Genomic DNA, 15,621 nt, shown 5'->3' with positions numbered 1-15,621 from the left:
CTTGCACCTGGAGACAGACACAAGAAGATTCCTGCAAGGACAAACCGGTATCTTATCTTTAAACTGGGCCTGATAAAATATAACAAAAAACACAGATTTGAGTGTTATGAGTGACCCTGGTCTAATAGAAACTAAGCATCTCAGTAAATTTCCATTACAGTCAGTAAATTTCCACCACAAATGCCATCTACTCCTTCTCCCTCATTATAAATTCAAGAATGTATGAACAAATTTGTGTATTTCACAAAATTATATATAAGAAAAATAGAAGAGAAATGGTTGAGCAGCACTCGGAAAGCTTTATTTTCCGCATTCATGTGAAAAACAAAACACTTTTCATCCGTGTAACCCACTACAGTCACAATGTACACAAGCTTCACTCGCTACTGTAACAGTAAGTGTTGTATATAAAGCAGTTAGTACTTTTACCCTGAATTCTCCCTTTAAAAAAACTCTGATCTTTAAAATAGTTTACTTTGCAATAGAAGTTATTCCCCATGTACAGGCGGCATATTCAAAAATATGAACACTTTACAATCCATTGCAACCCAATACAGCAGCACAGAAGAAGAAATTCCAAATTTGTGAATCTTGCTAAATTTGTATTGACAATTAGAGATTTTGATTAAACTTATGGCTTCAGTTAGTGATATTTGATTGCACTTTGAAGTCATTGAGGCATTTGTCAAGAAAAATGTAAAACATGTTAATCAACAAACAGATTAGACAGATTGGACTGGAGACACTGAAAAAGTTTTTGCTATATTTATGTCATAGGTCCAAGTGGAATAAACTGGAATTACAAGTATTATAGATTGATATGTATCACTTTATTTCACTTGATAGCTCATATTTACAGGATATTCATTATGACCTGAGAGATTTTTTTTTGTCCAGAGTAGGGTTGCAATTAACGATTTTCAATATCGATTCATCTGCTGATTATTTTGGTTCAATCATTTAGTCAATGAGTTGTCAGGAGACTTCTTAAGATGTCCTGTTGTCCAACCAACAGTCCAAAACCCAAAAATATTCAATTAACTGTCATATATGACACATAAGATTAACAGATCTTCAATTTGAGAAGCTCGAATCAGAGAATTTTTTGGCATTTTTGCTTGAAAAATGATTCATTAATTATAAAAAGTTGATTAATTTTTTGTCAGTTGATTAATCAACAAAGCGTTGCAGCTCTAGTCCAGCGAGAGAGAACATGATGCATAACTGCTTCTAACAAAACAGGAAAATCTGTTCAAATTTTACTAAAGCTTTTAAAGTGCACACAGCAAAAAATGAATTTAAGTACAGCTTTAAGCTCTAAGAGCAGTGCTATGTTTTGAAATCTGTGCCCCTGGAAGACCTATAAATATGAAAGTGACATAAGTTCACCTGTGACAGACCACATATCCAAAAAGAACTGATATATTAAAGACATTAATGTGTACGATAAAACCTTTGATATTAAGTCTGAACTCAAAATGAAACCTCCAGCTCCAAGATCCTGTGTTCTATGTCCCTGATGTTAAATCAAGTATGCAGTTAAAATACCTTTTTGTTTTTATGGATACATTGTGTTTTAGAAATGAACTTTTCACCTGATTGTGTTGTTGTGACACAAACAGTTACAATCAGAAATGAACTATAGGAGACTTAGAAATAGGAAGATACATTTAAAATATCTATAGACTTGTCAGTGACTTTAAACTTAAGTTTGGTCTTCAACATGAACATACTAACAAGGATTTTAAAGCAGACTACATGTGGTGACTCTTACAGTATATTGGAACGGCTTCTATAGAGCTCTTAAGTAAATCTACTTTGAAATACATGTTTTTCCAAATATTTAAAGAAAAACTAAACAAAAAAAACATTTTTTTCTTCATTTAACCAAAGACACCAAATGTCTAAAATGTTAAATGTTGCAAACTTCTGAATTAAATGCGGAACTATGTGAGTGATAAGTAAAGAAGACTACGAATCTGACCTGACAGTCATTTCCTGTTTTTGTTATGTGACGGCTTATGTAAATTTCAGTTGGTGCCAAAAAAGTATGCAACACCCAGAATATGAGTCACGTCACCTGACTTAACTGCAACCTTGAAATTAACACTGCCAATTAAACTTTAAAGAAAGTTTCCCTGTTTTCTTTTTTCAGAGGTCTTTGTGGAGCTTTTTCACCACCATCCACATTATGTTTTCATGTTTTTGCATCTGTGAGCGGCGCCTCCATTCCCTTTGTTTTCATAATGTCATTATTAAGTGCACTGTCACTGTTCGTCCAAGTTAAATATCTTCTGCTTGTTGAGGCCGTTCCATCTTTACAGAAAACTCGAATGGTAATATCTTGATTGGATGCTCGTTCACGGTGTTAATGTACAGACACAAATTTTCAGTGAAAGTGTGTTTGAAGGTGTGTATGTGTCTATCGGTATCGGGATCAGAGAATGATACTTTTCTTTCGACCCAGTGCGTATGAATTCGGATCCTTTTTAGCTTCTTGTCGATGGGGAGCGTAATGGGTTTATCCGGTGGGGCGTGTACTTTATATTCACCCCTGTAGTACATAATCATCCATAATCCAGATAATATGGGTCCCTTTGTCCTCAGAGACTCGTTTGCCACACCCAGTCTCCAGTCTGTATTGTTCCCAACTTCAATGTCCCAGTTAGGTATCCATGAGATAATGTTCTCATATCCCAGGACAGAGCAGTAGCAGTCAAACCTCTCGGGGTTTTCGGGGAGCAGTTCTCCCTCTCCACGTCTCACACTGGTCATATCTTCGGATACAATGAGTCCTGAATTAGCGGTGTTTGGATCCAGAATCACAGGAGAGTAGGAGACAGTCTTCATTATATTGAACCAGATGCTGTAGGTCAGGTTGCCCAGGTGTTTGGCCACGTTTATAAGAGCTCTTGGGACCAGCTGAGGATCATCCAGCAGGGGGCGCTGCTGGACTCTTTCCACTGCAGCCTTGAAGTTCTGCAGGAATGAGACATCTTCAGCTCTCAGCTTCTCCTCTGTGGCTCTGACTGTGTCTGAAAGTGCTGCTATCTCTCTGCTCAGAACCTCAATCTTACTCCTCATAACTTTACTTTTCTGCTCCTCTTCCTCCCTCAGAGCAGTGATCCTGGCCTCCTCTTCCTCTTGTAGAAGCTGGTGAAACCTCTTAAACTGCTCCTTGATCTTGCGCTCTGCATGTCTGGCCTGGATCTTAATGAGTTCTGCTGTTCGATCAAAGTTTTCTTTAACTTCTTTAAAGAGCTTCAGTTTGTCCTGTAAGGGCTTCAGAGATTTCTGAAGCTCCTCTTTGTGATCCTTTACAGTTTCACCTATGGGTCTAAAACTGTGGTTGGTGTGTGTTTTTGAATGCAGACAAACAACACACACTGGCTGCTGATGGTCCAGACAGAAGAGTTTGAGTTTCTCAGAGTGCAGACTGCAGAGAGCCTCACATCCTCCTGAAGCTCTCTGATCTCTCTCCAACAAAAAGGCCTCACACAGGTTCTTCAACGCCAAGTTACGAGGTGGTTTGTTTTTGGATGATCTCTTACAAAGCGGACACTCAGTCTTTTGACTACATTTCCACCACTCCGTCACACAGACATGACAGAAGCTGTGGCTACATGACAGGAGAACAGGATCTCTAAAGATGTCATGGCAGACGGGACAGGACAGATCCTTCTCTGACTTGGAAGCCATTTTTCTCTCCGACTGAGGCTGCAAACACATGAGACAGAAGCACAAAATTAAGGTACTGTTAGCTCCTCTCCCTCCCCAGGAAGTTCCTTTAAACTTAATGTCACTTAAAGTCGACTTTCTGTGACGTTAAAACTCACAATCAGACGCTGGAGTGAGCAGTCAGTTGAAATTTCAGCCTCCTGGTGTTCAGTGTTGTCCCTGTCCGCCGCGTGTGTCTCCTCCCATCCGACAACAGCTTTATTATCACACACCAGACGCTGTTTGTACTCATTTGAAGAACAATATTACAACTCTAGACACTTATCACGGCGACAACTCGAAGCCATCATGTAGTTAAACACCGAGGGATTAGCACAACGCTACTAGAAGCTACGCAGCTACTGTTTGCTATTGGAAATGCTTGCTCGTATTTGATTGGCCAAGACAGCACGTTTGGGATGACGTAAAAACCGGCACCGGGTATAAAATAAACCGGAGACCTTTTGAACTGTTACACCAGAGTTCAAAGTTTTGCAGTTACAGCAGAAAACAGGTTTATTTTAGCCAGTGGTGGAAGAAGTATTCAGATCATTTACTGAAATAAAAGAACCAATACAACAATGTAAAAATATTTCATTACAAGTAAATATCCTGCATGAAAAATCCTACTTAAGTAAAAGTACATAAGTATTAGCAGCAAAAATGTAATTAAAGTATTGCAGTAAAAGTAGTGGTTTGGTCCCTCTGACTGATATATTATTATATATGACATCATTAGATTATTAATACTGAAGCATCAGTGTTAGAGCAGCATGTTACTGTTGTAGCTGCTGGAGGTGGAGCTAGTTTCAACTACTTTATATACAGTTAGCTAGTTCAGTCCAGTGGTTCCCAACCTAGGGGTCGGGCCCCTCCAAAGGGTCACCAGATAAATCTGAGGGGTCGTGAGATGATTAATGGGAGAGGAAAGAAGAAAAAACAAAGTTCTGATAAACAAATCTGTTTTCAGTTTTCTCTATTCTCCAATTTTTTGGATCATTTGAACATTTATTGAAATGAAACCATGTGAGAAGTTTAGAGGGAAAAATCACTATTTGGTGGAGCTTTTAACAACTCATAAACATCTGAAATGTGACCCCGACTACACACTGTTTTTTGTAAGATGTCAAAAGCCAAAAAGGTTGGAAACCACTGGTTTCATCTTTAACAATGTGTTGTATATTAAAAGCTTGTTATATTATCCTTTGTGTGAAATCTTCATCTGAAAAGTAACTAAAGCTATAGAATGTCAAAAAGTACAATATTTCCCTCTGAAATGTAGTGGAGTGGAAGTATAAAGTAGTTGTAGGTAGTAAAATAGTACTCAAGGAAAGTACAAGTACCTCAAAATTGTACTTAAGTACAGTTATTGAGTAAATTTACTTAGTTACTTTCCACCACTGACAAAATATACATTTTATGGAAAATGGTGGCAGACAAATTGGTAGGTCATTGCTGGTTTTTCTTTGTTTGGGTACAAAAAGTCATCAGAGCTGTTTGTGGACCCCTAGGTAAGATGTCCACTCGCACGCTGAGGAAATCAATGTTTTCACTAGAATATTTTCTAAAAACTATAATAATTTTATGATACTTCAGTTTTTTTCCTTCATTACAGTGAATACTTCAGGCCTGCAATAAAATAAGTAAAGAAATTTCTATATGTTTTACAGAGAATTTTACATGCTAGTTTCCTGTAATATTTTCTAAAGTGTCCCATATTATTTTGTGTAATATCCATAGAGATATGCTACTTCAAGAGTATTATATAGTAACTACTCATGCCTGAAATTTTCAGGCAAAAAAATGGAAATATTTCAACTTCTTTTTTTGTGCAGCTAATACACACTTCTGTACATGAGATCAAAATTTCCCTTTTTACTTAATTCTTTATTGGTTTTACAAGCCAAGTCATCAAAAAACAAGAGTACGAGTTTACAGCCATGCTAGCTGCTCTGTGTTGTACTTAGGCAGCACAGCAGGTTAGATTATTAATAATAAATTGTTGTTATTTAGTGTATTTTCTTATTCAGACTTACAATGAGAGTAATCAGACAGAAGACAGGAGACAGAAAATAATTAAAATGATTGTATATTTAAAGAACACAATGATAACTGAAGCCCTTAGACAGGGCCGTCTGCATGAAGAGATGTTAAATGACTTTTTTATAGATGGATATATAGTGTTTAAATGAGCTCTACAGTGGAGTCGGTTATTGTAAATATTTGATGCAGTCCAAGATTTGCTGGAGTTCACTGTGAAGTGAAAACCAGTAAAGAAAAACAGTAAGAAACAAGTATAAAATAATAATAATAATAATTCAGTGCAGTGAGTGTTGCTTTAGAATTGGCTTTGGACCAAAATTCTGGTCTTTCAAGTGAACATATTTATACCATTAAGAGATTTTACAACACATGCATGTTGAACTCTGTCATGTGGCTGAAGTAAACGGTTATTTAGTTAAAGTGCTGAATTTCACCCTCAGTTTTAGAGTGTTTACCTAGACCTACCAAAAATCACCAGAGATGTGCATCAGTGTCTGTCTTGCAGAGCAAGGCTGTAGGCAATCACACCACAATCTTTAGTACAATCTGTGGTGTTTACTGTGAAGAACAGACTTTTATTTCCTGAATTTATCCTGCGAAGCAGTGCCTCCTATTATAGCACCAAGTCTGGGCAGAAGAGCTGCCTTAACTCAAGCGCCTTCTTTCACATCCATAACATGTAAGATACATGGAAGGGTTTGAAATTGGTTGAGTATTTAAAACACTAGCTGCCAAATTGCACATATGAAACAAATACATCAAAGCACATTATTTAAATTCTCTGGCAAAGATAGTAGCAACAACTGTCATAAGATAGAGGCAGAAGCATTTCTAGAATACACACAAAGACACCACTACACTATGAACTATGTATAAAAGGACTATGAGTCACTTTTGACATTCATAATCATAAAAACCTGAATCTACTAGCTAAGTACTTTCTTACTTCATGTACCATTGTTAAAATCATCATCTAACTGTCCTGTTCTGTTGTTACAAACACCTTCATTGGTAAAAAGTTGAGTTGAAATTCTTTGCTAGTGTAAATGTATGGAAACAGCCTTTCAGTGAAGATGTGTGTGAAGGTGCGTATGTGTGTGTTAGTATCAGGATCAGAGAATGACAGTTTTCCTTTGTCCCAGTCCAGATGAACTCTGATCCTCTTGAGCCTCTTCACTGAGAGAACAGTGGAGGAGCCCAGTGGGGACTGTACTGTATATTTTCCATTAAAGAATCCCAGTCTCCCATATTCATACAGTATGCCTATGATTCCCTTTCTCAGGACAGACTCTTCTGCCACTCCCAGAAACCAGCCTGTACTGTCTCCAACCTCAACATCCCAGCTGTGAGTCCCTGAGTTAAAGCTCTCGGAGCCCAGGACAGAGCGATATTCAAGCCTCTCTCGGTTTTCAGGAAGCTTCTGTCTCTCTCCACATCTCACACTGGTCAGATCTTCAGACAGGATGAGTTCTGGATGAGCAGTGTTTGGATCCAGAATCACAGGAGTGTAGGAGACCATCTCCTTCATCTTGTTCCAGATGTTGAAGGTCAGATTGCCCAGGTGTTTGGCCACATCTATCAGAGCTCCTGAGACCAGCTCTGGATCATCCAGCAGGGGACGCTGCTGGACTCTTTTCACTGCAGCCTTGTAGTTCTGCAGGAATGAGACGTCTTCAGCTCTCAGTTCCTTCTCAGTGGCTCTGATTATATCCGAAAGAGCTGCTATCTCTCTGCTCAGAGTCTCAATCTTCTCCTTCATACCTTTACTTTTCTGCTTTTCCTCCTTCCTCAGAGCAGCGAGCCTGGCCTCCTCTTCCTCTTGTAGAAAATGGTGAAGCCTCTTAAACTGCTCCTTAATCTGCCTCTCTGTGTTTCGGGTCTGAAATTTAATGTGCTTTTCTGTTTGATCACAGTTCTCTTTAACTTCTTTAAAGAGCTTCAGTTTCTCCTTTAAGGGCTTCAGGGATTTCTGGAGCTCCTCTCTGTGATCATGTGCAGCTTCATCGATGGGTCTGAATCTGTGGTTGTTGTGTGTTTTTGAATGCAGACAGACGAGACACACTGGCTGCTGATGGTCCAGACAGAAGAGTTTGAGTTTCTCAGAGTGCAGACTGCAGAGATCCTCAGACCCTGCTGAAGCTCTCTGATCTCTCTTCAGTAAAAAGGCCTCACACAGGTTCTTTAATGCCAAATTACAAGGTGGATCACTCATTAAAGGTCTTTCCTTACAAACTGGACACTCATGTATTTGTTTCTCTCTTCACCATCTCTGCAAACATTCTTTACAGAAGCTGTGACTGCATGTCAGGATAACAGGATTTTTATAAATGTCGCGGCAGACAGAACAGGAGAGATCCTCCTCTGACTGGAAAGACATTTTCACCCTGAGCGAAGCTAAAAACAGACCAGACAGAACACACAAAAATCAGTTAATTGTGGCCTCCATTCTCCTCTAGAAAGCGTCTTGTTTTTGATAATACTTACATTTGGCGTGAAAAAGTCGCAGCGGGTTGAAGTGGCAGTATTGCAGTTTTAGTATTCCAACTTATTGTCTGTTTTCCAACCTGTGTCGTCTCTCTGTTTGTTTCCGGTGAATCAGGTTCTGTAAGAGGCGGAGCTTCATCACACCGTTTCTATGAAATGACTCAATAACTGAGACCAGAGGTGAGTTATGTTCCAATGTTTTTATCTGATATATCACTCTGTAGATTTATAGACAGAGTGCAGTGCTGTTAAACCACTTCTGTATGTCTGTATATTTGTCTGTAGACACACATATTTACATTTTTCATATTTTATATGTGATCTATGTTTAATTTGAATATTGGTACTTTTTGAACCACACATTTTGATATTTTGTCACGTACTACTTACTCATACAGACTTCTGATAAGGAATTCCATAAACTATTGGCCAGATTTCCATGAAATTTTCTATGGATATTTATGGTTCCTCAAGGATAAACTCTACATATGTAAATAAAGTTTATTTATATAGCACTTTTCTAAATCAGACATCACAAGTGCTTCACAGTAGTAAATAAAAGAAAAACAAAGCAATATATTAATACCAATATATAAAATAGACATAGAGAAGGATAAAAAGAACATTACAACTCAAAGGCAATCCTAAAAAGGTGAGTCTTGTGCTATTTTTTTTAAAGGTATTCACAGATCGTAAATCCAATGGGAGACAGTTACAGAGTTTAGGAGTCATGACTTCAAAGGCACAGCGTCCTTTAGTTTTGAGTCTTGAGCAGCGAACAACCAACAAACCCTGATCAGACGACCTTAGAGAGACCCGCTGGTGACAGAAGGCTGCAGTAGATCTCTAATGGGGGCATTAATTCCACAATTATTCCACTTGTAATAATTGTAAACTCAGGCCTCTGTCTGTTGAATTACAGTTTGGTTTAATTCGCAGAGGTTCAATCATATGAACGCTCGCTCTGCCGTTTCATATTTTATAACTGCCCACTAATGACCAGTCATTTTAATTACTTTGTGTACTTGTATATATGAATGTCTGCTATTATGTGCAATCTTATCTTTTGTTTTTTTTCTCTCTCTCTCCTCCTTTGGTAATAGAGTAAGGTATGCATTGGAGAATGTCCTGATCAAGCCTTTCCATCACCTTTCCATCTAATTTTTTGTTGTTTCTATGTATTATCAACTTGTATATTTTGCATATGTGAAAACAAATAAAAATCAAAATCATCCAGAGCTTTAAAAGTAATGACAAGAATCTTGAACTGAACTCTGAATATGATGGGGAGCCAGCGTAAAGAGATCAGGATTGGAGGAACATGAAGACCTGGTCAGGAGTTTAGCAGCTGCATTCAGGGACACTTTCCTCCTACAAGTAAAAGCGGAGTTACAATAGTCTAGATGAGATAATATAAAGGTGTGAATAATCATCTCCATCTCAGCTCATAGGCCTGATAGTGATATTCCTCAGCTGGGAAAGATGGGATCGAATCACATGCTGATCCAGAGTCAACGCCTGGTCATGTTTGTTATTCCACTCGAACAAAACACATATCAAAACCTAATAAACAGACTGATAAAATGTACTGAACACATTCATAACAGAGCCAGTTTTGTACGCAGGCCGACGCACAGACATGAGATTAATATCAATCTCCTCATCTCACTCTCAGGGAGAAAAAGAATAAGTGTATTTCCCAAAATGTTGAACTATTCCTTCAACTGTATTCCACCAGTCACACTGAATCTGAGTTTCTCTGTCTGTATAGTCATCACATCCTCCCATCATCATCATCATTGTAGGATAAATAAACAAGTGTGCTCTCGGTTTAAAGCTGCTAACGGTCCTTCATTAGGAGCTAATCTGGTTCTGAAAAGGTTTTCCTCCCTGCTGCTTCGATCTGCATTCAGACGCTACGAGCTTCATCTGCATCACAACACATACAGATTAGGCTAATAGCATTAGTGGATCTCACCGGATCATTATTATTGCCATCATTATCATTATTATTATTATTAGTTTAAACTCTGTCGCAGACTTGTAACAGAAGGACGGACGTATTTTCAGTGTGAAAACTAAACTGATTTTCTACTTTGGTAATTCAGAAGAAAAGAAGGTGATCCTGCTTTGTGTTTGTGTGACAGTTGTGGCAGTTTTTTAAAAAGGCTGCTCGCCCTAATCTCACACACACACACACATATACACACACATACAGTAGCCTGAGGGGAAACTCAGGTACCAACACACACACACCTATACACACATTCATCAATGCAAGCTTTTTTTGTTTGCTGCGAAGCTTGCAAATATTCTCTCTTTATGCAGAGTTCTGGCATTTGATTGTGAAACTTAAAAACTAAGCAAACTAAAAAAATTAAAATATGCTGTCTTTCACTGGCACACACACACACACACACACACACACACACACACTCACTCAGCAGAGATTAGCTGCTGTATGTAAGGAACCTCGGGGAATCTCATTCACATGGAAAATCACTTCTTAATTCTAATTGGTAGCCAGTGTAAATCCTCCACTCCCATTTAAACAAGCATCCAGCAGTTTGTCGTCCTGCTGCTTCACATGTACCTAAACCATCCATTCATCTTCTCAGTTTATTTTAGACCACAGCTCCTTAAAGAAGCTACAGTGTCTCTGCCGGCTTGATTTTTTTTTTTTTTTTAAACCAAGTAGATTTTAAATGAAAGCAAATTGACTTGAGGAACTTTTTTTTTCTTTACAGTGACTAGGATAACTTGTTCTGGCTGTTATCAGTAGGGTTGTAATCACACCTGGAGGCTTTCTGCTCTCCATCTGTTTATTTATCAGTTAGTCAGATCATCCATCCATCATGGCGTCCACTCTGGGTGCTGTGACAGCAGGAAGCAGGCCGGTGTTTTCCATCGAGCGGATTTTGGATTTGGAGCCGGAAAGACCTGGAAACTGTCTGAAACTCCATCGACCCTGGGCAGGTGAGGAGAGAAAGTTTTGAATTTGAACAATTGTCTGAACAAGCTGACTGAGTAGTTAAACTCTGATGGGTTTTATTGATGAGGCACCAACATTCAGTCTTATATGAAACGTGTGTGTGATACTATATGTGTGGCAAAAACATATAGAATTGACCCATTATTTCCTCCTTGTCATGTATCATGTATTTATAATATCAAAGTGCCATTTTCTTCCCCCTGTAACATCTAAATGAGTTTCACATAGTTGACAAGAAAATAAAATGGGAAATCACATTTAAGGTTTCATTGCAAACTTTACCACCATCTAATTGACACAGAGCACCAAAATGTCCTGTACAGAACTGTTACTGCATATAAATGTACTTGACTAAATGTAAAAATAGGCTCATACTAAATGTACTGAGAGTAAAATTGTTTATTTAAAAAGTTTTGCAAATATCCTATAAATGCAGAGATTGAATCTTTTGGCTCATTTGTGTAACTATATGACTTCTGAGCTCAGTATTTTTTATTGATGTTTCCTACCAGTTCTCCCTAATTAGCTGCTATATTTATTAAACTCATTAACAATCTGACATTTTCAAATTTTCAGTATTTTCCTTTGCTTTGGGAAATTTGAAATGTTGGTTTTGAACTACACACTGACACAGGAAACAATCCCAAGAGTCCACCTGTAAAGTTTTGGGACATATCATTTAATATATAGGCATTATTTATTTATATAATTTATTAAAATTATATGAGAAAATCCTGTATTTGTTCTCCTCAGCACGTAAATTTCTACTGCATTCATTTTGCAGCTGTTTAGGTATAACGGATGAAAAAGATCCATCTAAACTAACTCTGGCTGATTTAGTCTGTTGATTGAGGAGGATACTGTCCTGTATTGTAATAAACTTGTAATGAACTGTAAACATAACAAAAACTAAAGTAGGTGTTTCATTAACCTAATAGTTCATGATTTTTAATAGTCCTACAAAACTTTTCCAGGGTTTTTATTTTGGGTTTTGATATCAAACAGATCACTGTTAGGTAGACCATTCAAACCTGGGAATAAAGTTATTTGGATTTGTATCAGTTGATGTTTGTAACATCTGTTCAATCCTTTCATCCAAGAACTGGGAAAGTCCCTTCGTTTGGTTTAATGTTATGAGAATGAATTGATTATTTGCCACATTTTAATTATAAAAGGTGTATCATGTGTGATCATCTCTTTGATTTATCTGTGTGAATCCAGAGGTCGGAGCAGAGAAGGAGAACAAAGGGAACAGTTTCCGTTCTAAACAACAACACTGTCATAAACAACAACAACAACAACAACAACAACATCCTCAGCAGCTCAACTCGACCAGGCCGACATCTAACTGGTATACAGGACGCAGACCACGCACTGCCTTCACCAACAACCAGGTAATTCATCAATAAGTCATCAATCATTTAATGAGTCATTCAGACTCGTTCACTGAGTTCAGTTAAGTCATAAAGTTGAGGACAATCAATATAAAACCACTGTTTTGTGGTTATGTTTGTAATGTATGCTAATATCTGTGTGTGTGTGTGTGTGTGTGTGTGTGTGTGTGTGTGTGTGTGTGTGTGTGTGTGTGTGTGTGTGTATCCTGCAGGTGAATGTATTGGAGACAGTGTTTCAGGTGAACTGTTATCCAGGTATCCAGCTGAGGGAACAGCTAGCAGGGAAACTCGACCTGGACGAGGACCGAATACAGGTTTAGACAACACTGATACTGACACACACACACACACACACACATACACACACACAATGATGTACACACACCACGAATGACACATAACTGTCAATGTTTTTGCTGTCATAATTTTAAGTTTTCATTTTCATACCAAAATACATCTATTGTTTCCCAGAGAATTTGTCTACTATCACTGCTGCTGCTGCTGCTAATATGACTTACAGCCACCTATTATTATAATACAACTATACTGTTACTATCATTATTAGTGCTACTGCTGCTGCTACTGCTATAATGCTACCACCAGTGTTGCTGCTACTGATACGACTTTTACCGACACTGTTATTCCTACAATGCCAGTACTTCTACTACTTTTACTACAGTACTATTATTGGCTGCTGTACTGCTACTTTAAACACAGCTACTGATGCTGCTGCTAATGAGCTATCACTACTACTTTTAGCAGTAATGCAACCTCTACTACTGCTATTATAGTCTTGATATTTTTCCTTTTTCATACCAAAAAATTCCCAATATTTTGTGTTTAAGGTTGAATTTTGTGCTTTGAACTGTGCTTGTACAGCTTCGCCCACTGTTACTACTACTATTAGTGCTAATAAAGCTCCCTCCACTGATCCCACTGCTGCCTTTCAATAGAACATATGTTTCAACAAAGGAAGTTCAAGAGAATATTTTTGATATTTGACAACAAAAATCAATGAATAAATAAAGGCTTAAAAGTGAATATATATGAAAACTTTCCCAGATGCAGTATTTTAAGTAATTTAAGTAAAAAACAATCTAATGTAAATGTTGGAAGGATAACAGCATAACACAATTTCTTTCTTTGTCTTTGTCAGATCTGGTTTCAAAACCGGCGGGCCAAGCTGAGGCGTTCCCTCAGAGAAACGCGACTGCGGCTGGTCCAGACGGCTGTAGCCGACCTCAGGGTCAAACACGAGGTCAGAGGTCAGCTGAAAGCCAAGAGGGACGTGCGAGGTGAACTTGAGTTCGCCCAGCGGCTTGCCTCTCATCTTCAGCTTGAAGTTGAAGAGGAGGAAGAATGATGCTCATGAACTCATCCTGTTTCTGATCATGTACAAGCAAGATCAGCTGTTTACTTGTAAATTTACTATCCGCACATCATCAGCTTCTTCCAGCTTCTTCCTTCCTTCCTTCCTTCTAAACATTCATGCAAAAACACAACTGTGGAAAACAAATGGTGACAAATGAAAGTCACAGTTTGCTTACAAACCGGGTCATATCTTGATCTTGATTATTAACACATCCTAACTGATCATTTTTGGCTTTTTGAAATCCGTAATTATCTGGATTTTTAATAAACATGATTTAATGTTTAATTGAGCTGACATAAAAAGGATTCCTCTAACTGTGAAGCATATGAGGAAGCATGCCATGTTGTCCTGAAGATTCGGCAGATTGGAGATCAAACTTTGTTTTAAGATCTGCTCGGGGTCAGCGTGTCTCACTCCTTCTCTCTCTTTAATATTAAAATGTCTTAATATGTGAATAGGTTTCTGTTTTCTAAGCTGTACAAAGTATAATTAAAACAAAGTAAAGTATTGAATCTTGTGTCTGTCCCTTGCATAACTTCGCCATAGTACAAAGTCCTTTGGTATATCATTAAGATGAATCAGTTTGATAGTGTTCAGATTTTTACTGGTGAGATCTCTGACAGTGTTTACCGGAAAGAAAAAAAAGCTAAAGAATCACCCAAACTCTTCATAATTTCAGACTAGTAATCGTTTTTTAAATTTTCATCCTGTATTTAAAAAAATATACTGAATTTATATTGAAAAAACATAATAAATATTGGGTGAAAAAGTTGAAAATCTACCAATGAGAACCTAAGCAACTTAACAGAACTCAAACAAATAAATACAGTAATTACAATTTTACATATCAACTGTATTCACATTAAAGCCATCTTCCACTATTTTTTGTGGATTCCTGGATAAAAATTTGTTTCCAACCACTCGCTGTCATGATGCTGATTAGATTATTACGGTCTTGTTTCTCCCCAATTTCTTTTCACATTTTTATTTTGTGCTTTGTATCATCACTTCCGATCTGAAACACTTTTTTGTTGCTTTGTTACGATGTCATTCACTGCACAGTTTGAGATCTTTGATCCACAGTTGTATTTTTTATGAAAATTTTTTTTAACAGGAACTTTATTCAGACAAGTATATGGCACGTAAACAGCAACTTGTGTATACACCAGGGGGACTAATGAATGTAATAAAAGAAAAAGAAAAAGAATTATCTTTTAAAGCTTAAAGGAGTTATAAGCCTTTTTGTTTGTACATTCAGATATAGAAGAAATATATTGTTTGATATAGAAATCAGCTCTGAAAAGTTTGGCTTTTTGCTTATTTATAAATATAAAATGTGGTCAAAAATAATAAACAAATAAAACAAATAAACTGAGAGCAGAGATTCCTGTCATATTCAGTGAATCCAAACAGTAAATTTTTCCAAAGTAATGTTAAGTGAGGATGGATATGATCAGCAATAAAACATGACAATTTACTCCACAGTTGTTTTGCAATACTAAAACAAATTATCCACAGTTATTTGCAGCGGCTGTGTGATGGTGAATTTTGTCAAAGGAAACTTAAAAAAAGGGGAAAAAAATACAGAAAAAATTACGCGGCCGCTGCTCATTGGTCCA

General features: G+C 37.5%; 1 protein-coding gene and 1 pseudogene across 5 annotated transcripts; one reads left to right on the top strand and one right to left on the bottom strand.

Annotated features, from left to right (window-relative positions):
* The first annotated feature begins 3,696 nt into the window (after window positions 1-3,696).
* Window positions 3,697-14,489, top strand: LOC121894619 (homeobox expressed in ES cells 1-like). Of its 5 annotated transcripts, XM_042407337.1 has the most exons (7): window positions 7,849-7,936; window positions 8,049-8,188; window positions 8,360-8,424; window positions 11,078-11,220; window positions 12,458-12,630; window positions 12,843-12,944; window positions 13,787-14,489. In XM_042407337.1, exons 4-7 carry the CDS (start codon window positions 11,100-11,102, stop codon window positions 13,991-13,993), a joined length of 603 nt encoding a protein of 200 aa, XP_042263271.1. In that variant the 5' UTR covers window positions 7,849-7,936; window positions 8,049-8,188; window positions 8,360-8,424; window positions 11,078-11,099; the 3' UTR covers window positions 13,994-14,489. The 5 variants fall into 5 exon arrangements, with proteins under 5 accessions (XP_042263272.1, XP_042263271.1, XP_042263269.1 ...); XM_042407338.1 differs by lacking the exons at window positions 7,849-7,936; window positions 8,049-8,188 and adding an exon at window positions 3,697-3,751; XM_042407335.1 differs by having other exon boundaries at window positions 8,049-8,424.
* On the bottom strand, window positions 6,734-8,424 carry LOC121892018 (annotated as a pseudogene).
* Window positions 14,490-15,621: the final 1,132 nt, after the last annotated feature.

This window comes from Thunnus maccoyii, chromosome 3 (genome assembly GCF_910596095.1).
Source record: "Thunnus maccoyii chromosome 3, fThuMac1.1, whole genome shotgun sequence".
In the NCBI taxonomy this organism is placed as follows: Eukaryota; Metazoa; Chordata; class Actinopteri; order Scombriformes; family Scombridae; genus Thunnus; species Thunnus maccoyii.
Note: the sequence above shows the minus strand (reverse complement) of the source record. Positions and strands in the feature narration are given on the sequence as shown.